A 26,129-nucleotide genomic window follows, 5' to 3' on the forward strand; every position below is an offset into this window, starting at 1 on the left:
CTGGTCATCCACATTATGTAAAAGAAAACGTGATTCATCAAACCAGACACCTTATTCTATAACATCATGGTCCAAATTTGACGCTAATTTTCTTCCCTGAACCAGTACAAGCTGGGAATACCCCACATTTAGGAAATGCCAGTCCTCTAGTCATTGTGATTTGGCCTTTGTTAAAGCCGCTAAAATCTTTATCATTCCCCACTTTTACTGTTTCCAGGACATCAACTTCAAGAACTGACAGTTCACGTGCAGCGTTTTACAGTGGGTACGGAAAGTATTCAGACCCCTTTAAATTTTTCACTCTTTGTTTCATTGCAGCCATTTGGTAAATTCTAAAAAGTACATTTTGTTTTTTTCATTAAAGTACACTCTGCACCCCATCTTGACTGAAAAAACCCCAGAAATGCAGAATTTTTTGCAAATTTATTAAAAAAGAAAAACTAAAATATCACATGGTCATAAGTATTCAGACCCTTTGCTCAGTATTGAGAAGAAGCCCCCTTTTGAGCTAGTACAGCCATGCGTCGTCTTGGGAATGATGCAACACGTTTTTCACACCTGGGTTTGGGGATCCTCTGCCATTCTTCCTTGCAGATCCTCTCCAGTTCCGTCAGATTGGATTGTGAACGTTTGTAGACAGGCATTTTCAGGTCTCTCCAGAGATGCTCAATTGGGTTTAGGTCAAGGGTCTAGCTGGGCCAGTCAAGAATGGTCACAGAGTTGTTCTGAAGCCACTCCTTTGTTATTTTAACGGTGTGCCTAGGGTCATTGTCTTGTTGGAAGGTGAACCTTCAGCCAAGTTTGAGGTCCAGAGCACTCTGGAAGAGGTTTTTTCATCCAGGATATCTCTGTACTCTACTTCGCCGCATTCATGTTTCCTTCAATTGCAACCAGTCGTCCTGTCACTGCAGCTGAAAAACACCCCCATAGCATGATGCCGCCACCACCATGTTTCACTGTTGGGATTGTATTGGGCAGGTGATCAGCAGTGCCTCGTTTTCTCCACATATACTGCTTAGAATTATCACCAAAAAGTTCTATCTTCGTCTCATGAGACCAGAGAATCTTATTTCTCATAGTCTGGGAGTCCTTCATGTGTTTTTGAGCAAACTCTATGTGGGTTTTCATATCTCTTGCACTGAGGAGAAGCTTCCGTTGTGCCACTCAACCATAAAGGCCCGACTGGTGGAGGGCTGCAGTGATAGTTGACTTTGTGGAACTTTCTCCCATCTCCCTACTGCATCTCTGGAGCTCAGCCACAGTGATCTTGGGGTTCTTCTTTACCTCTCTCACCAAGGCTCTTCTCCCACGATTGCTCAGTTTGGCTTAACGGCCAGGTCTAGGAAGACTTCTGGTGGTCCCAAACTTCTTCCATTTAAGGATTATGGAGGCCACTGTGCTCTTCGGAACCTTGAGTAATGCAGAAATTCTTTTGTAACCTTGGCCAGATCTGTGCCTTGCCACAATTCTGTCTCTGAGCTCCTTGGGCAGTTCCTTTGAGCTCATGATTCTCATTTGGTCTGACATGCACTGTGAGCTGTGAGGTCTTATATAGACAGGTGTGTGTCTTTCCAAATCAAGTCCTATCAGTTTAATTAAACACAGCTGGACTCCAATGAAGGAGTAGAACCATCTCAAGGAGGATCACAAGGAAATGGACAGCATGTGCGTTAAATATGAGTGTCTGAGCAAAGGGTCTGAATACTTATGACCATGTGATATTTCAGTTTTTCTTTCTTAATAAATTTGCAAAAATTTCTACATTTCTGTTTTTTTCAGTCAAAATAGGGAGCAGAGTATACTTTAATGATAAAAAAAAAATGAACTTTTTAGAATTTACCAAATGGCTGCAATGAAAAAGAGAAAAATTTAAAAGGGTCTGAATACTTTCCGTACCCACTGTATATGCCTTCCCTTGACACATACCCATGTAACAACATAATGAATGCTATTCATTTCAGCTGTTAGTAGTTTACGAGGAGATCACACTTTCAGGTTTTTCAAAGTAGTTTTAAATTCCAAAACCAAGAGCGGATTAAAAAATAAAGTGGTCTTGGTCTTTCCTTCATACCGAGCTGTTGTGTCCAACAAAAAAGGCTGACTTCACAAGGGCAAACAGATGTTGCAGATTTTGGCTACCAATTACATTTTTATACTTGGTCAGGTTCTGTTTGAATTTCATTTTTATAGGCTTCAAAAACTCTAGCCTTGCAGTGGATTGCAATGAAATCAGGTTTGGCTGAGTTATAATTTAGGACTAGTCTTAGAAAATTTGTGAAGTAATGAACATACCGGCTCTCTAAACGAATCTGGTAACCAATAGTTTGACCAATTTTCTCTCCCCTTTCAGCAGCAACCCTTTCAGCAACAGCAATTGTAGCCAGGCGCCTCGGCTGGGTGCAGAAGATTCGACAAGCAGTTCCATTTCTGTAGCAATCATCAAGAAGGAACTGGGAAATCTTACAGACAAAACATTTAGAGGAAGAAGTCACAACAAGACAAAAAAGTGGTCACTGTGCTAAATAATAAACATAATAACAAATGCTAAACAAAATCAACCTGTGTGTCGCCCCCAACCACACCTGCAGTTTTAAAGGGAGGGTGTCACCCCCTGGGTGATATCAGACCTCTACTATGGGCATACAGATGATAGAAAAGTAAATCTATACTTACCTGTATGGCCCATAGCAGAGGTCTGATTGCAGAGAAATCTGATTTTATAAAGTCTGTTTTCCAGAGGCTTGGCATCCGGGGGACGCCAAGCAAACCCCTCCTATCTGCTTACTATTCCCCTAAATCGCCGCCACTGTGCTAAATTACCATATTCACCCCCTCCCCTGCTCGTCACAGGGACCTGTGACATGCCCTGCTCTGCCTCCCCTCCCACGCATGCAGAAAGCACCGCTCCCATGGAGCGCGCTTTATTTCCCTCCGGCCCCGTTTGGCTGTGTACTGCCAGCGGAGTGGAAGTCTCAGTGACTCACTGTCGATTGCGCAATACAAGGCTGCAGCGAAGTACGCAGCCAAACGGGGCCGGAGGGAAACAGAGCGCGCTCCATGGGAGCGGTGCTTTGCGCATGCGTGGGAGGGGAGGCAGAGCAGGGCAGGTCACAGGGCCCTGTGACATGCAGGGGAGGGGGGGAATATGGTAATTTAGCACAGAGGCAGCGATTTAGGGGAATAGTAAGCAGATAGGAGGGGTTTGCTTGGTGTCCCCCGGATGCCAAGCCTCTGGAAAACAGATTTTATAAAACCAGATATCTCTGCAATCAGACCTCTGCTATGGGCCATACAGGTAAGTATAGATTTACTCTTCTACCACCTGTATGCCCATAGTAGAGGTCTGATACCGCCTGGGGAAGGGGGGGGGGGGTGACACATTCCCTTTAACCATTAGAAGACAGGCATGCTGAATGCAGTTGGTTGCAGACTGATTCCCAGGACGTTGAACAGCGGCCATGACCATAATCTCTGGGGCTAGATGAGAGACTGAAGAACTGTCTCTTACCTGACAGCATCTGTGGCTACTTTTAATTAGCCAGCCTGTGCAATATCACATATGAGTCACTGGACAGAGTCCTGCAAATCAATTAGCACCAACTCTAATGCTTAAGGTTGAACAAGTTGAGTTTCCACATGCACTATCCATTTACTCACAGGGGCGATAAGTCCCAGCTGAGAACGCATGCATGCTTGTCAGTTCATACATGCTAAGCAGATTTATGGCTGATAGAAAAGAATAGCTTTGTCTACAATGATTGAAGAAATCATATTCGGCCAAAGTTATTGAAGCTATCCTTTAAGTTGCAGTGTCCAGAAACGCTAAAAATAAATTAAGTAACTGCTAACAAGAAAACCCACAAGATATATCAATACATGGATGCTAATAATTTTAGAATATTTTTGTATGCATGCACCCTAAGGTTATTTAGATTTTTCAATGAAAAAATGTATGTCCTACCTGGGTGGTTTTTCCTGATCCTGATTCTCCAACAATCAGAACAACTTTATTTCCCTTAATAATCTGAACAACTTCCTCTTGCTTTTCAAATACTGGTAAAGACTGACGGAAAGAGTCAAAGTCAGATTCCCCTCTTCTCACAGGGACTTGGGGGATGCCATTGTTTAGTCGTCCACTGGTTTTGTTCATTTCACGGCTCGCTACAAACAATAATTAAAAATTCATAAATCTGGCAAACTCCACCAGATATGGCCCCAAACTAAATCCATAACCCAAGAAGATTCCTTTCAAAATCATATGTTCAGGGCTTACCTCTATTAAGCACAGCTTCACAGAGTTCACATAACTACAGCATTTTTGGGACTACAAGACACACTTTTTCCTTCCAAAATTTTGGAGGAAAGTGGGGGGGGTGCATCTTATAGTCCGGATGTATGGTCCGGCTGTGGATGGTGTGGGGGGAGCGGCAGCGGAGGAACAGCGGGTCACAGGAGACAGGAGCTGCCTGCTGCAGCTAACACTGTGCCCGCTGTTAAAGAGAATGAATATTCACTGCTCCCCACACCCATGGGAGTGGAGAGCAGTAAATATTCATTCTCTTAATAGCAGACACTTGTGATCACCGAGCCGCTGCAGGAGCCGCAGCTGAGGCTAACACTGTGCGCGCTAATAAGGAAAAATAATATTCACTGCCCCCAACGCCCTTAGTCCTGGCATGGAGAGCAGTGAATATTCCAGCAGCTGACCCTCAGCGTGTGAGGGTGCATGGCAGCGACGTTATGCGCTGCTCACAAGGCGAGATCACCAGCTGGCAGAAGAGCAGGATGCAGCGCTGGAGCAGAGGGGAGGCGAGTAGAATCCTTAATTTTTTTTTTGTGTGTGTGCAGCGTGATGGAGATGGGGATGCCATGCATACCAGGATGGGGGTGCCATGCATACCAGGATGGGGATGGGGGCCACACATAATAGGAAGGGGGAGCCATATATATCAGGATGTGGGCATATATATACCAGGATGGGGGATATTAGTACAGAATTGGGGGACATTACCCCTATAACTGTGTCAGCAGCAGACCCCCTTCCCTATAACAGTGTATCATGACCACATTTTTTGCTTCAATTTTCTATTTTCCTCCTCTAAAACCTAGGTGCGTCTTATGGTCTAATAGTCTGAAAAATACGGTATATCACATAATTCTTAGATCTTGAAATTACCAATTTCATGTATATGTATATGATAGTATATCTCTTCCACACAAACATGCTTTTAAAACACAAAGAGTGAAATGTGCGGCAAAACCACAGCATTTTCAGAACAAAAAAATGAAACACTCACCAGTTTCCAATGAAAACACATTTCCCCGCTCTGTCTTCGGAAGCAGGTCGGTCCTTTCCTTAATAGTCACAGGAAACCGCTGGAAGAGATTTCTCATGGTGTGTCTTGTGGTCTTTATCAGGCAGCAGGACATATGAGCTCTGAGACCTTCAGAACCATCCTTTTTCCATACGGTTAGAAATCTATTAAATCCTTTGCTGAAAACAAAAGCAAAAAAGTAGATCTAGATCAAAATTTTAATCATTCAGATTTTACTATAAGAAATCGCTATGAAAATAACAATTTTCAGATCTAAATTTACTTTCTTTTAACAAAAGCTTAAAAAGGAACGAGTCGCTAGGAAAGGCTGCCATTATATTAGGACAGACTTCTAGCTTTTAAGTGGCACCAGACATTCTAAACCTCAGTGCCATAGCTCTGGTGCTCCCCACAGTCATTGTCTAACTGTTTAGCTGTAGCAAAGACATGCCATTGGCACCACTGCAGCTAAACACTGCCCTTAGAAGTGCATGGCATGTGATGGCTGAAGCCAGTGACTGGCTGCAGGAGTCATGTGTGCAGAAAGGGAAGTCAAGTTAATAAAGACTACAAGGACCTCAGTAAAATTTAGATAAATCCTTTAATAGCAGTAAAAAAAAAAAGGACTTTCCTCTAAGAAAGAATTCTGCCCACTGACGGTATATGTTACAAGAGTTACCCCATGGCAATATGCGGATACATGGATGGAAACAATTTTCAGTTTTTTGCTCAAAGTAATGGAACAGAAAAATAAAGAAATATACAGAATGTAGAAGTGAACCAGTGATTTCTGAGTCATTTTGTTCTGTGTTATAATTGAGGCAAACGTAAAATAACCTGGCACTCAATTGACATCAGAGTTATTATTTATGAAAGAATTTTTAATAATAAATTGCAGTACAACATGCAGACGTTTCGGTCACAAGGACCTTCATCGGTGTACTACAAAAGTGAAGAAAACAAAAATAAGTATCGCATGGACAAGTATAAATACAGAATATATAGTACAATATAATCAAAAAGTCATGTAAACATGATACAGAGTATACAACATGGGGAAAGGATGGGAAAGAGGACTAGGACGACAAAAGGAAAGGATTGGATGAAATGAGAGGAGGGAACCTACCAAGTTTATTATGTTGGAAGGAGTAAGGCTGTGGCCGGATATGGCACAGAGTACTGTGGACAAATAGAATTATGAGTAGAGGGACAATGCCACAAGTACTCATGGAGTTAAAAAAGAAGGTGGAAAATACCTGTGGGATGCAGAGTCCAAATGCAGCCGTATGGGGAGAGGAACACGGCGTCCACCGTTAGTTCTGGTCAGGCTGTAGTGAGGGGTGGAGGTATAGAGTTATATAGGGGATGGGGCGGTGCAGAAAAGGCCCAAAACCAATCATTGGTGGCAGTGGAATAGATGTGTGTAGTGAGGAACGCGGTGAAGGACCTTAAAACCGGAAGTCGCGTCAAATGACGTTAACCAGGTCCTATTGGGCGTTCGCCGGTCACGTGACCGGAAGTGACGCATGCGATGCGTTCCACTGGCATGGTTGTGCGTTGCACCCGGTACAGGAGCGCTGTAGTGCTGGTAGAAATTCAGGAGGATGATGGATAAGGAGGAGGGTACAATCAGGATGGGAGATAGGAATGGGAACACCATTAGGATGGAATCTAAGGGGACAAAAATAGATTACACTACGGGCTTGCAACCCTACCTGAGCACCTCTACCACCCCAGGAGTGCGGTAATTTACATATTTATAATTGAGGCAAGACATTTTCAGCCAAATAGTCACATTCGCTACTGAAACAACAGTTTCACTAAATTAAGTGTAACAAAGTATTTATATTCGGAGGTTAGATGAACCTTTTCATTACAAATAAAAAATTAATATGTAAGGTTCAAGCAGTAACTTACCCTTTGCTCTTAGATATTAGTCCAAGTGATTGGGGAAGACGATGGATAAAAGCTCTATCAGTGCCGGTCAGGGAAGAAGGGAACTCCATCTCTGAATCATGTGAAAAGTACAATAATTCAGACTCTTTTAGTGCGTTTAACCAACATTCAGTCCAAGTAATGTCATATTAAAACAGTTGCTATCGAAAGTTTTCTCACAATCATAAATGAGGTACAGTACAGACCAAAAGTTTGGACACACCTCATTTAACCCCTTTACCCCTGAGGGTGGTTTGCACGTTAATGACCAGGCCAATTTTTACAATTCTGACCACTGTCACTTTATGAGGTAATTACTCTGGAACGCTTCAACGGATCCCCCTGATTCGGAGATTGTTTTTTCGTGACATATTGTACTTCATGATTGTGGTAAAATTTCTTCGATATCACTTGCGTTTATTTGTGAAAAAAACGGAAACTTGGCGAAAATTTTGAAAATTTAGCAATTTTCAAAATTTGAATTTTTATGCCCTTAAATCAGAGAGATATATCACACAAAATAGTTAATAAATAACATTTCCCACATGTTTACTTTACATCAGTACAATTTTGGAACCAAAATTTTTTTTTGTTAGGGAGCTATAAGGGTTAAAAGTTGACCAGCGATTTCTCATTTTTCCAACAAAATTTACAAAACCATTTTTCTAGGGACCACATCACATTTGAAGTCACTTTAAGAGGTCTTTATGACAGAAAATACCCAAAAGTGACACCATTCTAAAAACTGCACCCCTCAAGGTGCTCAAAACCACATTCAAGAACTTTATTAACCCTTCAGGTGCTTCACAGGAATTTTTGGAATGTGGAAGAAAAAAATGAACATTTAACTTTTTCACAAAAATGTTACTTTAGACCCAATTTTTTTTTATTTTCGCAGGGGTAACAAGAAAAAATGGACCCCAAAATTTGTGCAATTTCCCCTGGGCAAAAAAGATACCCCATATGTGGGGAAAAACCACTGTTTGGGAGCAAAGGGAAGGAGCGCCATTTGACTTTTTGACTGTAAAATTTGCTTGAATAATTAGCGGACACCATGTTGCGTTTGGAGAGTCCCTGTGTGCCTAAACATTGGAGCTCCCCCACAAGTGACCCCAATTTGGAAACTAGACCCCCCAAGGCACCTATCTAGATGCATAGTGAGCACTTGGAACCCCCAGGTGCTTCACAAATTGATTCGTAAAAATGAAAAAGTGGAAAAAAAAAAACACTTTTTTATTTTTACGGATTAATTTGTGAAGCACCTGGGGGTTCCAAGTGCTCACTATGCATCTAGATAGGTGCCTTGGGGGGGTCTAGTTTCCAAAAATGGGGTCACTTGTGGGGGAGCTCCAATGTTTAGGCACACAGGGGCTCTCCAAACGCGACATGGTTCCAATTTGTTAGCGGACACCATGTCGCGTTTGGAGAGCCCCTGTGTGCCTAAACATTGGAGCTCCCCCACAAGTGACCCCATTTTGGAAACTAGACCCTTCAGGGAACTTATCTAGATGTGTGGTGAGCACTTTGAACCCCCAAGTGTTTTGCAAAGGTTTATGACGTAGAGCCGTGAAAAAAAAAATCATTTTTTTTCCACAAAAACGCTCTTTTAGCCGCAATATATTTATTTTCACGAGGGTACTAGGAGAAATTGGACCCCAAAAGTTCTTGTGCAATTTCTCCTGAGTACGCTGATACCCAATGTGCTGGAGAAAACTACTGTTTGGGCGTATGTCAGGGCTCGGAAGGGAAGGAGTGACGCTTTGGAATGCAGACTTTGATGGAATGGTCTGCGGGGGTCATGTCACGTTCTCAGAGCCCCTGATGTGCCTAAACAGTGGAAATGCCCAACAAGTGCCCCCTTTTTGGAACGGATACCTGGTTTGTCAATTTTATAATGTAATGTTATACGCCAGTTGTGTAGGACAACCTGACAAACACTACACAACTGAAGCATGACAACCTGACGAACACTACGTCAGCTGTGTAGTGTTCGTCAGGTTGTCATACGTCAAAAATTAATTCAATAGTCCATGGAAGTATGGTACCTTTTGAAGCAGTCTTTCATGCAGAGGCCAGGTTTGTCGGGGCAGGTGTCACATTGGTAAATGGTGTCCTTGCGTATTCCCCTTCGGTAACACACTCGGCACTTCTTTTGTGACTTACCTTTTTTTCCGCTGTGAGGGATCTGCCCCGGGAAATGCTGGCCCGGTACAATTCGAGGTCCTTCAGTTCCAGAAGTAGTGGGGCCCGCTCCGCCACCACTGCCAAATATCAGGACCTTGATAACTGTCTCCTGAAAGTGAAGATACGACGCAGAAGTCTGGCCTGCACATTTTGATAGAAAGAAAGCGTTGTGCATTGCCATCAGAACAATGTGCACGGCCAGCTTCTTATACCATACCTTGGCCTTTCTCAAAGCACTGCACGGCTGGAGGACTTGATCGGAGAGATCAACTCCCCCCATGTACTTGTTGTACCCCACTACACAGTCTGGTTTGGCGACCTGTGTAGTGGAACCTCTTACAGTGCTGAGGGTGCTGCCATCACCATATATGGTGGTCAAGAGAAGGACATCCCTCTTGTCCTTGTACTTGACCACCAACAGGTGGTCGCTACATTGGGCTCTGCTCTCACCCCTTCTGAGCAGCTGCCCAATTAGCGTCTTTGGGAGGCCTTTCTAATTTTTGCGGACAGTACCGCAAGCTGCGGTATGTCGCACAGAGAGGGACTTGAAGAGCGGGATACTTGTGTAAAAGTTATCCACGTACATGTGATAACCTGTATTCAGCAGTGGGTGCACCAAGTCCCACACAATTCTCCCACTCACTCCCAGAACAGGGGGGCATTCAGGGGGTTCAATCCGGGAGTCCTTCCCTTCATAAACTCTAAACTTGTGAGTGTACCCTGAGGTACTCTCACAAAGTTTATACAGCTTGATCCCGTACCTGGACCTTTTACTGGGCAGGTACTGCCGGAATCCAAGCCGCCCTTTAAAAGAAATTAAGGACTCATCCACGCAGATGTCCCTTTGGGGCACGTACACTTCACCAAACTTGTTGTTGAAGTGCTCGATGACCGGCCGAACTTTGAAAAGACTATCAAAGTTTGGGTCATCGAGTGCAGGACACCTTGCATTATCTTGGTATTGCAAGAATTTGTGGATGGCCTCAAAACGTGTCCGGGTCATGACCATTCAGAACACTGGAGTGTTATACAAAACGTCAACACTCCAGTATTGCAGAACCTCTGTTTTTTTCAGGATCCCCATATGAAGGACCAGGCCCCAAAACTTCATCATTTCTTCTGCGTCTACAGGAGACCAGTTAGAAAATGATGAAGAGGGGTTTTGTTTCAAAAATTGATGAGCATAAAAATTAGTTTGGCCCACCATGAGGTTTATAAAATCCTCAGAGAAAAAGACTTTGAAAAAGTCTATTTCTGTGAGGCCGGTGGTGTCAAACTTGATTCCTGATTCCGCCACGAAATCAGGAATCAGTGGCTCAAAATTTTCGGAGGGGCAAGGTCCATACGGGATCAGTAGTGGGGGGCGCTGGAACATCTTCTCTCCTGCGACGACTGCGGGGCAGTCAAGCAGCACCTGAGGAGGAAGAGGAGGATGATGAGGCGTCGGAAAAGTAAAGAAATGTGGGATCCTCGCCCTCACTGTCAGTCTCAGTGTTGGAGGGAACAATAGCGTATGCCTCCTCCGCTGAATTGCGAGTTTGGGATGAGCCGGAAATTTTTTTTTTCTCGTGTATGTGGTGCGTGTGTGTCAGTACTTTATTTAGAGTGTGTGTGTGTCAGTGTGCTTGGTGTGAACTTTTTTTTTTCTGAAAAAAAAAAAAAGAGAAAAAAAGGAACTACCGTAGGTGGTGCAAACAGCGAGCACGAGTGCGGATCGGTGAACTATGTCACCAATCAACTCTTGGCAGCTGCTGGGTGTGTGCGCGGATGTGGTGCAAAGGTGTGGGGGGGGGGGGAATTGACAGGGACAAGAAAAAGTCCTGAAAAGCAGCGAACACGGACGTTGATCAGTGACGTAGACACTTCTCAGCGCTCGGCAGCTGCAGGACGCACAAAAAAAAACAAAAAAACTGGGGGACTGGGGGGAAGGAGGATTGGGGGTAAAAGGAAGGGGGGAGAGGAGGAGGGGGGGGGAGAGGGGAGAACAGAGATGGACTTACCAAAGTCTTCTCTGTTCTTCTTTCAGCAGGATCAGCAGCCGGTTCTGGAAGAGGCTCTGGAGCAGGATCCGCAGCAGCAGGATAAGGAGCTGGAGACCCAGGATCCTGGAGACAGCAGCAGGACGCCGGAGCAGGAGATTCAGGACCCTGGAGACCGCAGCAGGATGCCAGAGCAGCAGCAGCGACTGGAGCAGGTAGGAGAAAGGTCTTGTAGTGTAACAAAAGATTCTGTGGCACTATAATGCCCAGCACAGCGCAGATAAGACGTGACCGCTCTGTAGAAATCCTCACAAAGTGTGAGGATCTGCAGGGCGGTCACAGGGGGGTGACAGGCAGTTCACAGGCCGGTCACCTCCCGGTCAGGTACTCTTATTGGTGCGATCGATGATGACATCGATCGCACCAATCAGAGATGGCTGGGGCCTGGGCACGTACCACAGGGGGTCACAGGGAGGTGACAGGCAGGTCACAAGCCGGTCACCGCCCTGTGACCGCCCTGTCACCTGTGTCCAGGTACTCTGATTGGAGCGATCGATGTAATCATTGATCGCTCCAATCAGAGCTGGCTGGGGAATATATGACATCACAGGGGGTCATGGGGAGGTGACAGGCAGGTCACAAGCCGGTCACCGCCCCGTGACCGCCCTGTTACTGCACGATCCCGCTGTGATGGGTGCGATCGATTTGATCGGCGATCGCACTGATCCTAACAGTTTGGGGACAGGGCTAAGGTTACTAGGCAACAGCCTAGGATCGGTGCTCTTAGGAGCAACGATCCTAGGCTGCACATCACTGTTTCGGGCAATCTGATTGCCGGAAACAGTGAGAAATGCTGTGATTGGCTGCTCAGAATTGAACCGCCAATCACAGCGATCGTGGGTGTGAAGGGGTGGCGACACACCCCGAGATGCCGGCGCCATCTACCCTAAGGTAAGATGGCACCGGAATTTTAATGCTATCACCGCGACTACGGTCGCGGTGCCGCATTAAAGATAGGGCGTATAAACACGTATCTGGTCCATAAGGCCCAGGGCACAGATACGTATTAATACGCCCTATGTCGTAAAGGGGTTAAAGATTTTTCTGTATTTTCATGACTATGAAAATTGTACATTCACACTAAAGGCATCAAAACTATGAATTAACACATGTGGAATTATATACTTAACAAAAAAGTGTGAAACAACTGAAAATATGTCTTATATTCTAGGTTCTTCAAAGTAGCCACCTTTTGCTTTGAAGACTGCTTTGCACACTCTAGGCATTCTCTTGATGAGCTTCAAGAGGTAGTCACCGGAAATGGTCTTCCAACAATCTTGAAGGAGTTCCCAGAGATGCTTAGCACTTGTTGGCCCTTTTGCCTTCACTCTGCGGTCCAGCTCACCCCAAACCATCTCGATTAGGTTCAGGTCTGGTGACTCCATCTTGGTCAAATAGCCCTTACACAGCCTGGAGGTGTGTTTGGGGTCATTGTACTGTTGAAAAATAAATGATGGTCCAACTAAACGCAAACCAGATGGAATAGCATGCCGCTGCAAGATGCTGTGGTAGCCATGCTGGTTCAGTATGCCTTAAATTTTGAATAAATCCCCAACAGTGTCACCAGCAAAGCACCCCTACACCATCACACCTCCTCCTCCATGCTTCATGGTGGGAACCAGGCATGTAGAGTCCATCCGTTCACCTTTTCTGCATCGCACAAAGACACGGTGGTTGGAACCAAAGATCTCAAATTTGGACTCATCAGACCAAAGCACAGATTTCCACTAGTTTAATGTCCATTCCTTATGTTCTTTAACCCAAACAAGTCTCTTCTGCTTGTTGCCTGTCCTTAGCAGTGGTTTCCTAGCAGCTATTTAACCATGAAGGCCTGCTGCACAAAGTCTCCTCTTAACAGTTGTTGTAGAGATGTGTCTGCTGCTAGAACTCTGTGTGGCATTGACCTGGTCTCTAATCTGAGCTGCTGTTAACCTGCGATTTCTGAGGCTGGTGACTCGGATAAACTTATCCTCAGAAGCAGAGGTAACTCTTGGTCTTCCTTTCCTGGGGCGGTCCTCATGTGAGCCAGTTTCTTTGTAGTGCTTGATGGTTTTTGCAACTACACTTGGGGAAACTTTCAAAGTTTTTCCAATTTTTTGGACTGACTGACCTTCATTTCTTAAAGTAATGATGGCCACTCGTTTTTCTTTACTTAGAATATGTATTATGGCAAGAAAAAAGAAGCTAACAGTCTATTCAGTAGGACTATCAGCTGTGTATCCACATGACTTCTGCACAGCATAACTGATGGTCCCAACTCCATTTATAAGGCAAGAATTCCCACTTATTAAATCTGACAGGGCACACCTGTGAAGTGAAAACCATTTCCGGTGACTACCTCTTGAAGCTCATCAAGAGAATGCCAAGAGTGTGCAAAGCAGTCATCAAAGCAAAAGGTGGCTACTTTGAAGAACCTAGAATATAAGACATATTTTCAGTTGTTTCACACTTTTTTGTTAAGTATATAATTCCACATGTGTTAATTCATAGTTTTGATGCCTTCAGTGTGAATGTACAATTTTCAAAGTCATGAAAATACAGAAAAATCTTTAAATGAGAAGGTGTGTCCAAACTTTTGGTCTGTACTGTAAATTGTAAAGTTCTTGTAAAAACAAGCAACTTTGCAATTCACTTATTAACAATCCTCTCTGTTTTCTCTCTGTTTTTCTCTGTTTTCAGGAAAGAAAGGATTATTACCAGATTTTGCAAACTATAAGATGCACTTTTTTCCCCCAAATTTGGGAGAAAAAATGGGGGTGGGGGGTGTCTTATAATGTAAATATAGCTTTCAGTGGGGAGGGGGTGGCAGCAGCAGTGTAGAGGGGTCACAGGAGGTAGGGTCGCCGCTGCAGGAAGCCAGTGTCGGCAGGAGTGAGGCAATGCTGAAGGCCCTGGACTGAGAGGAGGGGTGTCTAGGCGGTGGGCTTCAAGAAAATATCGGCGGTGCAGGCAGGAGCGGAGTCCCACTCTGCACATTGATTTCCTGGCTTGGGTGCATCAGGAAAATGGCCACTGAAGGCGGCATATGCGCAAATCTATATCTCGGCTCAATGACGAGACGAGAACTCAATCTGCGCATGAGCTGCCTCCGGCAGCCATTTTCCTGAAGCACCCAAGCCAGGAGATCAATGTGCAGAGCGGGACTTTGATCCTGCCTGCACAGCCGACATTTTCTTAAAACCCACCTCCGGGAGATCAATGGCTCCTGCCTTGCAAATACCGGGACAACTCCTCCTCCCTGCCCAGGGCCTGCAGCATCGCCCCATTCCTGCCGCTACAGGCTTCCTGCAGCGGCAACCCTGCCTCCTGTGACCCTGCTCCACCGCCCTCCCCCCAATAAGCTAAATTCGGACTATAAGACGGACCCCCATTTGACACATGAAAAAGAAAATTTTCCTCCTCAAAATTTGGGGTACATCTTATGGTTCAGTGCGTCTGATATTCCGCAAAATACTGAAATTCTATAATATACTGCTCACCACCCAGATTACTGGCCACATCTGCAGTCTACCAGCATTGGCCAGTTTATTAGGCAGTAGGCAAAGAGCACATGCTCCTACACTGGATTCAGCTCCTGCGCTCCTCCAATGGCAGAGTTATAGTGGTTGAATTATTAATTGACGCCTGAAACACGTCTGAGCATTATCTCATCTACCACTATGAATGTTAATTCTATGTTCTGAAATAAAGTTTTGAAGATTTTATTTAGTTGTCAACACTTGGAATTTTTCTTCATAATTGAAAGTACAATGTTACTTTTTATTATCTGGGTATTCCATAAGCACAAATTCTCTGACATCCATTTATTACACGAGTCACTCACTTTATGAGGAAAGGATCCACAGCAAGGAAACAACAGATTTATGAACAAGAGGGTAAAAATATAGGAGTCAGGCATGTAAACTATATACGTGCATCTATTTTTGCTGTACAATGAAGCGTTCACATAATGAAATTACAAAGTAATAGAATAATGGTCCTGACGATTTACCTTTCTGATCACCATCACAAAATCTGTCCAATGCGATATTAACAGCAATCTCCACCTCTTCATCTATATGAATGTCCTTCAGCCCTTTCGCTTTTCCAGATTTGGAAGTGCTGGATTTCAAAATTGCACCAGAACGTGACATTTTTACTGCACAAAAAAAGTATATATTTATCTACTTTACAAAAAAAAAAAAAAACACACAACAAAAGGATCAAACAACTATGTAATCAACTTTACTGAAAATGTATCATGATTAATAAAGCACATGACGTACTAATACGCGTCTGTGCCCTGGGACTTAAGAGCCTGACCGGTATTAGTACGTCATCGCGATCGCGCACGCACACAGGCTGTGCGGGCACGATCGCCGCCGGGTGTCAGCTGATTGTCACAGCTGACACCCGGTACTATGTGCAGGGAGTGGTCCCGCACCGCTCCCGGCACATTAATCCCGCAATGCTGCGATCAAAGTCGATCGCAGCATTGCGGTGGCTAAGGGGAGGTGATCGCAATACTCACCTCCTCTTCCGGCCTCCAGCGCTGTCTGCCGCGGCTTCCCGGGTGTTGCCATGACGACCCGATGTCATCATGACAACTTCCGGGTCACCAGACAGCAGTAAGATTTTTTGGTCATGAGCAGTGCATGACCAAACAATCTTCTCACTGTGCAGCGCTGACTGCCTGCATGGCACAGGGATGGTGCTCCATCCCTATGCTATGCAGGCGATCAGAATAAAAAAAAGTGAAAGTCCCAGAGTGGGACAAAGTAAAAAAGTAAAAAATCTCTCAGAAAGTGGAAAAAAAAAAATTATAAAAATAAAAAAAATAATCCACCAAAAATAAAAATATAATGTACCTATCAATAATAATTATTATGAGAAAAAAAAAAAACAACAATAAAAGTACACATATTTGGTATCGCCGCGTCCGGAACGACCTGACCTATAAAATTGTACCCACTAGTTAACCCCTTCAGTGAACAAGGTAAAAAACTAAAATAAAAAATGAAGCAAAAAACAATGCTTTATCATCAGACCGCCAAACAAAAAATGGAATAACACGCAATCAAAAAGACGAATATAAATAAAAATGGTACCGCTGAAAACGTCATCTTGTCCCGCAAAAAACAAGCAGCTACACAGCTCCATCATCCGAAAAATCAAAAAGTTATAGCTCTCAGAATAAAGCGATGCAAAAAATAATTTTTTCTATAAAATAGCTTTTATTGTGTAAAAGCGCCAAAACGTAAAAAACTATATAAATGTGGTACCGCTGTAAACGTACTGACCTGAAGAATAAAGCTGCCTTATCACTTTTACCACACGCGGAACAGCATAAAAAAATGTAAAAAAAAAACAATTCCTGAATTGTTGTTTTTTGTTTATTCTGCCTCCCAAAAGCTGGAATAGAAAGCGATCAAAAAATGTCACATACCTGAAAATGGCACCAATAAAAACGTCAACTCATCCCGCAAAAAACAAGCCGTCACATGACTCTGTCGGCCAAAATATGGCGATGCAAAAACTAGATTTTACAAAATATGTGTCTTTTAGTGTGTGACAGCTGTCAATCATAAAAACCAGATATCATTCTGGTATCGCTGTAATCACACCGACCTGAAGAATAAAATAATCTCATCACTTATACCGCACGAGGAACGGCGTAAAACATAAACGCTAGGGCTGGGGTTGGGGTTGTGCTAATGTTAGGGTTGAGGTTGTTTTTATTTTTTCAAAAGTAAAAAAAAAAAAAAGAAGACGATATGACAACTAGTGTTGAACGCAAGTGCTCGCTACTTGAGTTTGCATCGGGTGCTCGGGTATGCATTGAGCATCGCGGGTGCTCGAGTCTCCGCCCCATATGCTTCGAGGCCAAAAAAACCTTGCGGGGATTGCCTGCCATGCACGAGCGATCCCCGCATGTTTTTTTTGGGGTGTCTAATAACCATAAAACATGCAGGCGGGGACTCGAGCATTTCACTTGAGCACCCGTGATACATGGTGCATACCTGAGTACCCGATGCAAACTCAAGTAGCGAGCACTTGCGCTCAAGAGTAATGACAACTTATTCAATATGATGATCTAATGTCATCAAATTCTGTGACGTACCTCTGGGTTCAAAATGTTCACTATACCCCTTGATAAAATCCTTGAGGGGTGTAGTTTCCAAAATGGGGTCACTTGTGGGGGTTTTCAACTATTTAGGCACATCAGGGGCTCTCCAAACGCGACATGGCGTCCGCTCTTGATTCCAGACGATTTTGCGTTCAAAAAGTCACACAGTGCTCCTTTCCTTGTGAACTCTGCCGTGCGCCCAAACACTGTATTTTCCTCACATATGGGGTATTGGCGTACTCAGGAGAAATTGCACAAAAGTTTTTGGGGTCCAATTTCTCCTCTTACCCTTGTGAAAATAAAAAAATTGGGGCTAAAACATCATTTTTGTGGAAAAAGTTAGATTTTTTTTATTTTCACGGCTCCATGTTACAAACTTCTGTAAAGGACTTTCGGGGTCAAGGTGCTCACCACACATCTAGATAAGTTCCCTGAGGGGTCTAGTTTCCAAAATGGTGTCACTTGTGGGAGGTTTCCACTGTTTAGGCACATCAGGAGCTCCCCAAACGCAACATGGCGTCCGCTAATTATTCAAGCAAATTTTACATTCAAAAAGTCAAATAGCGCTCCTTCCCTTCCGAACCCTGCCGTGCGCCCAAACAGTGTTTTTTCCTCACATATGGGGTATCTGCTTACTCAGGAGAAATTGCACAACAAATTTTGGGGTCCATTTTTTCCTGTTACCCCTGCGGAAAAAAAAAAATTGGGTCTAAAGTAACATTTTTGTGAAAAAAGTTTTTTTCTTCCACATTCCAAAAACTCATGTGAAGCACCTGATGGGTTAATAAACATCTTGAGGGGTGCAGTTTTTAGAATGGTGTCACTTTTGGGTATTTTCTGTCATAAAGACCCCTCAAAGTGACTTTAACCCCTTTACCCCGGAGGGTGGTTTGCACGTTAATGACCTGGCCAATTTTTACAATTCTGACCACTGTCACTTTATGAGGTAATTACTCTGGAAAGCTTCAACGGATCCCCCTGATTCTGAGATTGTTTTTTCGTGACATATTGTACTTCATGATTGTGGTAAAATTTGTAAAAATGAAAAAGTGGAAAAAAAAAACACTTTCATTTTTACGAATCAATTTATGAAGCACCTGGGGGTTCCAAGTGCTCACTATGCATCTAGATAGGTGCCTTGGGTGGTCTAGTTTCCAAAATGGGGTCACTTGTGGGGGAGCTCCAATGTTTAGGAACACAGGGGCTCTCCAAACGCAACATGGTGTAAGCTAACAATTTGAGCCTATTTTCCATTCAATTTGTTAGCGGACACCATGTCGCGTTTGGAGAGCCCCTGATGTGCCTAAACAGTGGAGCTCCCCCACAAGTGACCCCATTTTGGAAACTATACCCCTCAAGGATTTTATTAAGGTGTATAGTGAACATTTTGAACCCAGAGGTACGACACAGAATTTGATAACATGAGGTCCTCATATTGAATAAGTTGTCATTAGTCTTGAGCGCAAGTGCTCGCTACTTGAGTTTGCATCGGGCACTCAGGTATGCACCATGTATCACGGGTGCTCAAGTGAAATGCTCGAGTCCCCGCCCGCATGTTTCACGGTTATTAGACACCCCAAAAAAAAAAATGCGAGGATCGCTCGTGCATGGCAGTCAATCCCCGCAAGGTTTTTTTGGCCGCGAAGCATATGGGGCGGAGACTCGAGCACCCGCGATACTCAGTGCATACCCAAGCACCCGATGCAAACTCAAGTAGCGAGCACTTGCGTTCAACACTAGTTTCCATATCGTCATCTTTTTTTTTTTTTTTTTCTTACTTTTGAAAAAAAAAACAACCTCAACCCTAACATTAGCACAATCCCAACCCCAGCCCTAGCATTTATGTTTTACGCCGTTCCTCGTGCGGTATAAGTGATGAGATTATTTTATTCTTCGCGTCGGTGCGATTACAGCGATACCAGAATGATATCTGGTTTTTATGATTGACAGCTGTCACACACTAAAAGACACATATTTTGTAAAATCTAGTTTTTGCATCGCCATATTTTGGCCGACAGAGTCATGTGACGGCTTGTTTTTTGCGGGATGAGTTGACGTTTTTATTGGTGCCATTTTCAGGCATGTGACATTTTTTGATCGCTTTCTATTCCAGCTTTTGGGAGGCAGAATAAACAAAAACCAACAATTCAGGAATTTTTTTTTTTTTACATTTTTTTATGCTGTTCCGCGTGTGGTAAAAGTGATAAGGCAGCTTTATTCTTCAGGTCAGTACGTTTACAGCGGTACCACATTTATATAGTTTTTTACGTTTTGGCGCTTTTACACAATAAAAGCTATTTTATAGAAAAAATTATTTTTTTGCATCGCTTTATTCTGAGAGCTGTAACTTTTTGATTTTTCGGATGATGGAGCTGTATGGCGGCTTGTTTTTTGCGGGACGAGATGACGTTTTCAGCGGTACCATTTTTATTTATATTCGTCTTTTTGATCGCGTTATTCCATGTTTTGTTTGGCGGTATGATGATAAAGCATTGTTTTTTGCTTTGTTTTTTATTTATTTTTTTTACCGTGTTCACTGAAGGGGTTAACTAGTGGAACAGTTTTATAGGCCAGGTCGTTACGGACGCGGCGATACCAAATATGTGTACTTTCATTGTTTGTTTGTTTTTTTTTCATAATAATATTTATTGATGGGTACATTATATTTATAGTTTTAGTGGATTATTTTTTTTATTTTTATATTTTTACAATTTTTTTTTTTTTTTTTTTCAATTTCTGGGAGATTTTTACTTTTTTACTTTGTCCCACTATGGGACTTTCACTTTTTTTATTCTGATCACCTGCATGGCACAGGAATGCAGCACCATCCCTGTGCCATGCAGGCAGTCAGCACTGGATAGGGAGAAGATTGTTTGGAGATGCACTGCGCATGTCTAAACAATCTTCCAGCTGTCTGGTGACCCGGATGTTGTCATGACGACATCGGGTCGTCATGGCAACATCCGGGAAGCCGCGGCAGACAGCGCTGGAGGCCGGAAGAGGAGGTGAGTATACCGATCACCTCCCCTTGCTACCGCAATGCTGCGATCGACTTCGATCGCAGCATTGCGGGGGTTAATGTGCTGGGAGCGGTGCGGGACCGCTCCATGCACATAGTACCGGGTGTCAGCTGTGACAATCAGCTGACACCCGGAGGCGATCGCGCCCGCACAGCCTGTGTGCGCGAGCGATCGCGATGACGTACTAATACGAGTCAGGCTCTTAAAGCCCAGGGCACAGACGCGTAATAGTACGTCATGGGCTTTAAAGGGGTTAAATATGATGTGGTCCCTAAAAAAATGGTTTTGTAAATTTTGTTGGAAAAATGAGAAATCGCTGGTCAACTTTTAACCCTTAGAGCTCCCCAATGAAAAAAAATTTTGGTTCCAAAATTGTGCTGATGTAAAGTAGACATGTGGAAAATGTTATTTATTAACTATTTTGTGTAACATCTCTCTCTGAATTAACCACTTCGCACCAGAGCCTGTTTTTGCCTTCGTGAGCGGGCCAATTTTTTCAATTCTGACCACTGTCACTTTATGAAGTAATTACTCTGGAACGCTTCAACGTATTCCCCTGATTCTGAGATTGTTTTTTCGTGACATATTGTACTTCATGATACTGGTAAAATTTCTTCGATATAACTTACGTTTATTTGTGAAAAAATCGGAAATTTGGCGAAAATTTTGAAAATTTAGCAATTTTCTAACTTTGAATTTTCATGCCCTTAAATCAGAGAGATATGTCACACAAAATAGTTAATAAATAACATTTCCCACATGTCTACTTTACATCAGCACAATTTTGGAAGCAAAATTTTTTTTTGTTAGGGAGCTATAAGGGTTAAAAGTTGACCAGCGATTTCTCATTTTTCCAACAAAATTTACAAAAACATTTTTTTAGGGACCACATCATATTTGAAGTCACTTTGAGGGGTCTTTATGACAGAAAATACCAAAAAGTGACACCATTCTAAAAACTGCACCCCTCAAGGTGCTCAAAGCCACATTCAAGAACTTTATTAACCCTTCAGGTGCTTCACAGGAATTTTTGGAATGTGGAAGAAAAAAATTAACATTTAACTTTTTTCACAAAAATGTTACTTTAGACCCAATTTTTTCTATTTTCACAGGGGTAACAGGAAAAAATGGACCGCAAATTTTTTTGTGCAATTTCCCCATATGTGAGGGAAAACCACTGTTTGGGCGCACTGCAGGGTTCGGAAGGGAAGGAGCGCCATTAGACTTTTTGAATATAAATTTGTCTGAATAATTAGCAGACGCCATGTTGCGTTTGGAGAGCTCCTGATGTGCCTAAACAGTGGAAACCCCCCACAAGTGACACCATTTTGGAAACTAGACCCCTTAGGGAACTTATCTAGATGTGTGGTGAGCACCTTGAACCCCAAGGTGCTTCACAGAAGTTTATAATATTGAGCTGTAAAAATAAAATTTTCACATTTTTCCCACAAAAACGTTTTTCATCCCTTAATTTTGCATTATCATAAGGGTAATAGGAAAAATTGCACCATGAAATTTGTTGTGCAATTTCTCCTGAACACGCTGATACCCCATATGTGGAGGCAAACCACTGTTTGGGCGCACGGCAGGGTTTGAAAGGGAAGGAGCGCCATTTGACTTTTTGAATGTAAAATTTGTCTGAATAATTAGCGGACGCCATGTTGCATTTGGGGAGCCCCTGATGTGCCTAAACAGTGGAAACCCCCCACAAGTGACACCATTTTGGAAACTAGACCCCTTAGGGAACTTATCCAGATGTGTGGTGAGCACCTTGAACCCCAAGGTGCTTCACAGAAGATTATAATATTGAGCTGTAAAAATAAAATTTTCCCACAAAACCGTTTTTCATCCCTTAATTTTGCATTATCATAAGGGTAACAGGATAAATTGCACCATGAAATTTGTTGTGCAATTTCTCCTGAGTACGCCGATACCCCATATGTGGGGGAAAACCACTGCTTTGGTGTACGGCAGGGTTCGGAAGATAAAGGAGCGCTATGTTGGCTGGGCTAGGTGGCTGACACCATGTCACATTTGAAGAGTCGCTGACATGCCGAAACAGCAGAGACCCCCACAAGTGACCCCATTTTGTAAACTACACCTCTCAAGGAATTCATCTAGGGAAGTAGTGAGTATTTTTTAATTTTTAAATTTATACCATTGGGCAGTGAAAAAAGCATAATTATATTTTTACCACAAAAAAATGTTTTACCCTCAGATTTTACATTTTCACACAGGGCAATGGGTAAAAATGGTGCCGAAATGTGTCACACAATTTCTTCTAAAAGTGGCAATACCCCATATGTGGCTGTATCGTACCGCTCAGCCATACGTCGAGATCTGGGGGGGACGGAGTGCTATTTGACAATTGGAGAACAAATTATTGTAGAATAGGCATTTGGATTTGGGAGCACAAAATTTTCTGAATTTCTTTTGGGGGGCAAGGGCCATTTCGCTTTTCCAGAGCCTTTCTGCTACGAGTAACTTGGAAGTCCCTTATATTTTTAACAGATGACAGACCTGAGTGGGGACTAGCTTTTTTTGAGGACTGAGTTGAAGCTTTTATTGGGAACATTTTACGTAACATTTATCCGGCGCTCTAGGCTGAGCACTTACATCGGGGTTTCCATCTAAATTTCCAAGTGATATATTTCAGATGAAACCCCTGCGGAATCCATTCACTGTAATGAGGCAGCAGAGTTACTCTGGACTCCGTCTGGCCTCTGTTTAGCGGTGTCCTTTTTTTCAGAAGTGCACAAAACGGGCCAACCGCACTTTTATGCACGCCTAAAACAAATGACACCGTGGGATCCCAGGCTAGACGGCGTCCACAGTGGTCTATATCTGCCTCATTACAGGGAATCTTCCGTCATGGGTTCTGGCTGAATCACGTATTTCAGAGATTTACATGGAAACTCTGGTGTAAGTGCTCAGCGCAGAGCGCAGGATAAATGTGAGCAGAGCCTTACTGCAATCTTTCGGAGACATAATAAACAAATCAGTAGCAGGTGAAGAATTGGTTTTATTTATTTTTTACGCCGCTCCTCGTGCGGTATAAGTGATGAGATTACTTTATTCTTCGGGTCGGTGCGATTACAGAGATACCAGATTTATATCGGGTTTTTATGACTGACAGCTGTCACACACTAAAAGACGCTTTTTTTTAGCAAAATCTAGTTTTTGCATCACCATATTTTGAGAGCTATAATTTTTCCATATTTCGGCCGACAGTCATGTGATGGCTTGTTTTTTGCGGGACGAGTTGACATTTTTATTGGTACCATTTTTGGGTACGTGACATTTTTTGATCGCTTTCTATTAAGTTTTTTGGGAGGTAAAATTAACAAAAACCAATTCAGGAATTGTTCTTTGAGGTTTTTTTTTATGCCGTTCTGCGTGTGGTAAAAGTGATCAGGCAGCGTTATTCTTCGGGTCAGTACATTTACAGCGATACTACACTTACTGTATATTTTGTTTATGTTTTAGCGCTTTTACACAATAAAACTAATTTATAGAAAAAAATATTTTTTTTGCATTGCTTTATTCTGAGCACTATAACTTTTTTATTTTTCGACTGATGGAGCTGTATGGCGGCTTGTTTTTTGCGGAACAAGATGACGATTTCAGCGGTACCATTATTTTTACTATTTTGCTTTTTGATCGCATTTTTTTCCACTTTTTGTTTGGCGATATGATGAAAAAGCATATTTTTTTGCTCCGTTTTTCATTTATTTTTATTACGGTGTGCACAGAAGGAGTTAATCAGTGTGACAGTTTTATAGCTTGGGTTGTTTTGGACGCAGCGATACCAAATATGTGTTCTTTTTTTGGTTTTGTAAAAATATATGGATTTATTGGTTTAATATTTTATTTATTTATTTTTATTTATTTTGTGATTTTTTTTTTTAACAGTTTAAAAACTTTTTTTTTTACTTTTTTTTTACATTCTGATCACTGATCTCATGTAATGTAATAGACATATATTACATTACATTACCTGAGATCTTCCCTGTTTCAGGCAGAGTCTCCTGTCTGGCTCAGCTTGCAGGCTGAGCCAGACAGGACAACATATATGGCAGAGCTGGAGGCGGTCATGTGTCCTCCAGCTGCCATAGCAACCCCAGGTCCTGAAAGGAATCGGAGGTCTTCGGAGGTAAGTAAGACGACCCCCTCTCCTCCTGTTGTCTCCTATATGCCGCGATCACTATAGATCGCAGCATATAGAAGACAGCAAAGGGTTAACATCACTGGGACCTGATCCAATTAGGTCCCGATGATGTTCCCTGTCAGAGCTAACGCTCTGCACCGGAAACGCAGTGCTTGCAGGACCCTGGGGGTCCTGAGCGCTGCGAGACCACCCACCGTTTTTAAACGTCCGCGCTGCACAGAGCCCAGGCAGCGCGGACGTTTATGTACAGTGGGCGGTCGGGAACCGGTTAAGGGTATAAAAATTCAAATTTTGAAAATTGCTAAATTTTCACCAAATTTCCGTTTTTTTCACAAATAAACGCAAGTGATATCGTAGAAATTTTACCACAATCATGAAGTACAATATGTCACGAAAAAACAGTCTCAGAATCAGGGGGATCCGTTGAAGCGTTCCAGAGTAATTACCTCATAAAGTGACAGTGGTCAGAATTGTAAAAATTGGCCTGGTCATTAACGTGCAAACCACCCTCAGGGGTAAAGGGGTTAAATGAGGTGTGTCCAAACTTTTGGTCTGTACTGTACCTCATTTAGGATTGTGAGAAAACTTGGGTTGTAAAGGGGTTAAAAACATGCTAGAAAATAGAAGAAATCGTTACACCAATGCAAATACTGGAATAATTTAGGAGGCTTGTATTTGTCAAGGAACAAAAAAATATTAGAATCTATATATATATATAATTGTCTTAGCCCGTCTGTCTTTATGTCTGTCTGTCTGTCTGTCCGTCCGTCCGTCCAGGAAATCCCGCGTCGCTCATTGGTCCGGTCGCGGCCACTCAGCGACGCGGGATTTCAGAAAAAAGATGGCGGCCGTTAGCGGCTCATTTGCTGGACTGAGGTCAGCGGCGATGCAGGGGGAGATGAGGCGGCGCGAGGGGCTCATCTCCCCGCTGCTTGCAGCACAAGTACCCCGGACAGGCGACGCCACTCACCTCCATGCGGCTAACGTCAGGAGATCAGCGGCTTGGCCCGCTGATCTCCGGAGGGGAAGTGTGAACGGAGGACCGGGGAGCGGCGCCGCCGGTCGGGATGCTTCTGCTGCGAGTAGCAGCTCATCTCCTGGCTTCTCGTAGCAGAAGGAGTCGCACAAGCAGCACAGCTCCCCGGTCCTCACTAATACGACGCTGATTGGTCACGGTCGACGCCCGCGTCCAATCAGCGATATGGGCGGAAAATTTAAACGCCGCTCTGCTGATTGGTAGCGGCCAGCCACCGCAACCAATCAGCATTATTGGCGCCAAACTTAAACCACGCTCTGCTGATTGGTCGTGGCCGCCAGCCACGACCAATCAGCGAGATTGGCGCCAAATTTAAACAACGCTTT

At 43.4% G+C, this 26,129-nt stretch overlaps 1 protein-coding gene across 3 annotated transcripts in view; it reads right to left on the reverse strand.

The window, feature by feature from the left end:
• LOC141261631 (3'-5' RNA helicase YTHDC2-like) overlaps positions 1–26,129 on the reverse strand; it is a 190,200-nt gene that overhangs the window by 86,607 nt on the left and 77,464 nt on the right. For all 3 annotated transcript variants that reach the window (XM_073676231.1, XM_073676229.1, XM_073676230.1), the window contains 5 exons: positions 15,465–15,611; positions 7,233–7,323; positions 5,298–5,494; positions 3,962–4,161; positions 2,293–2,459 (listed from right to left, as the gene is read on the reverse strand). In XM_073676231.1, the coding sequence (XP_073532332.1) occupies positions 2,293–2,459; positions 3,962–4,161; positions 5,298–5,494; positions 7,233–7,323; positions 15,465–15,606 (797 nt within the window). In that variant the 5' untranslated portion in view covers positions 15,607–15,611. The remainder of the gene's footprint in view (positions 1–2,292; positions 2,460–3,961; positions 4,162–5,297; positions 5,495–7,232; positions 7,324–15,464; positions 15,612–26,129) is intronic.

This window comes from Phyllobates terribilis, unplaced genomic scaffold (genome assembly GCF_046119375.1).
Source record: "Phyllobates terribilis strain yellow unplaced genomic scaffold, ASM4611937v1 Scaffold_1__5_contigs__length_1240528914, whole genome shotgun sequence".
NCBI lineage: Eukaryota > Metazoa > Chordata > Amphibia > Anura > Dendrobatidae > Phyllobates > Phyllobates terribilis.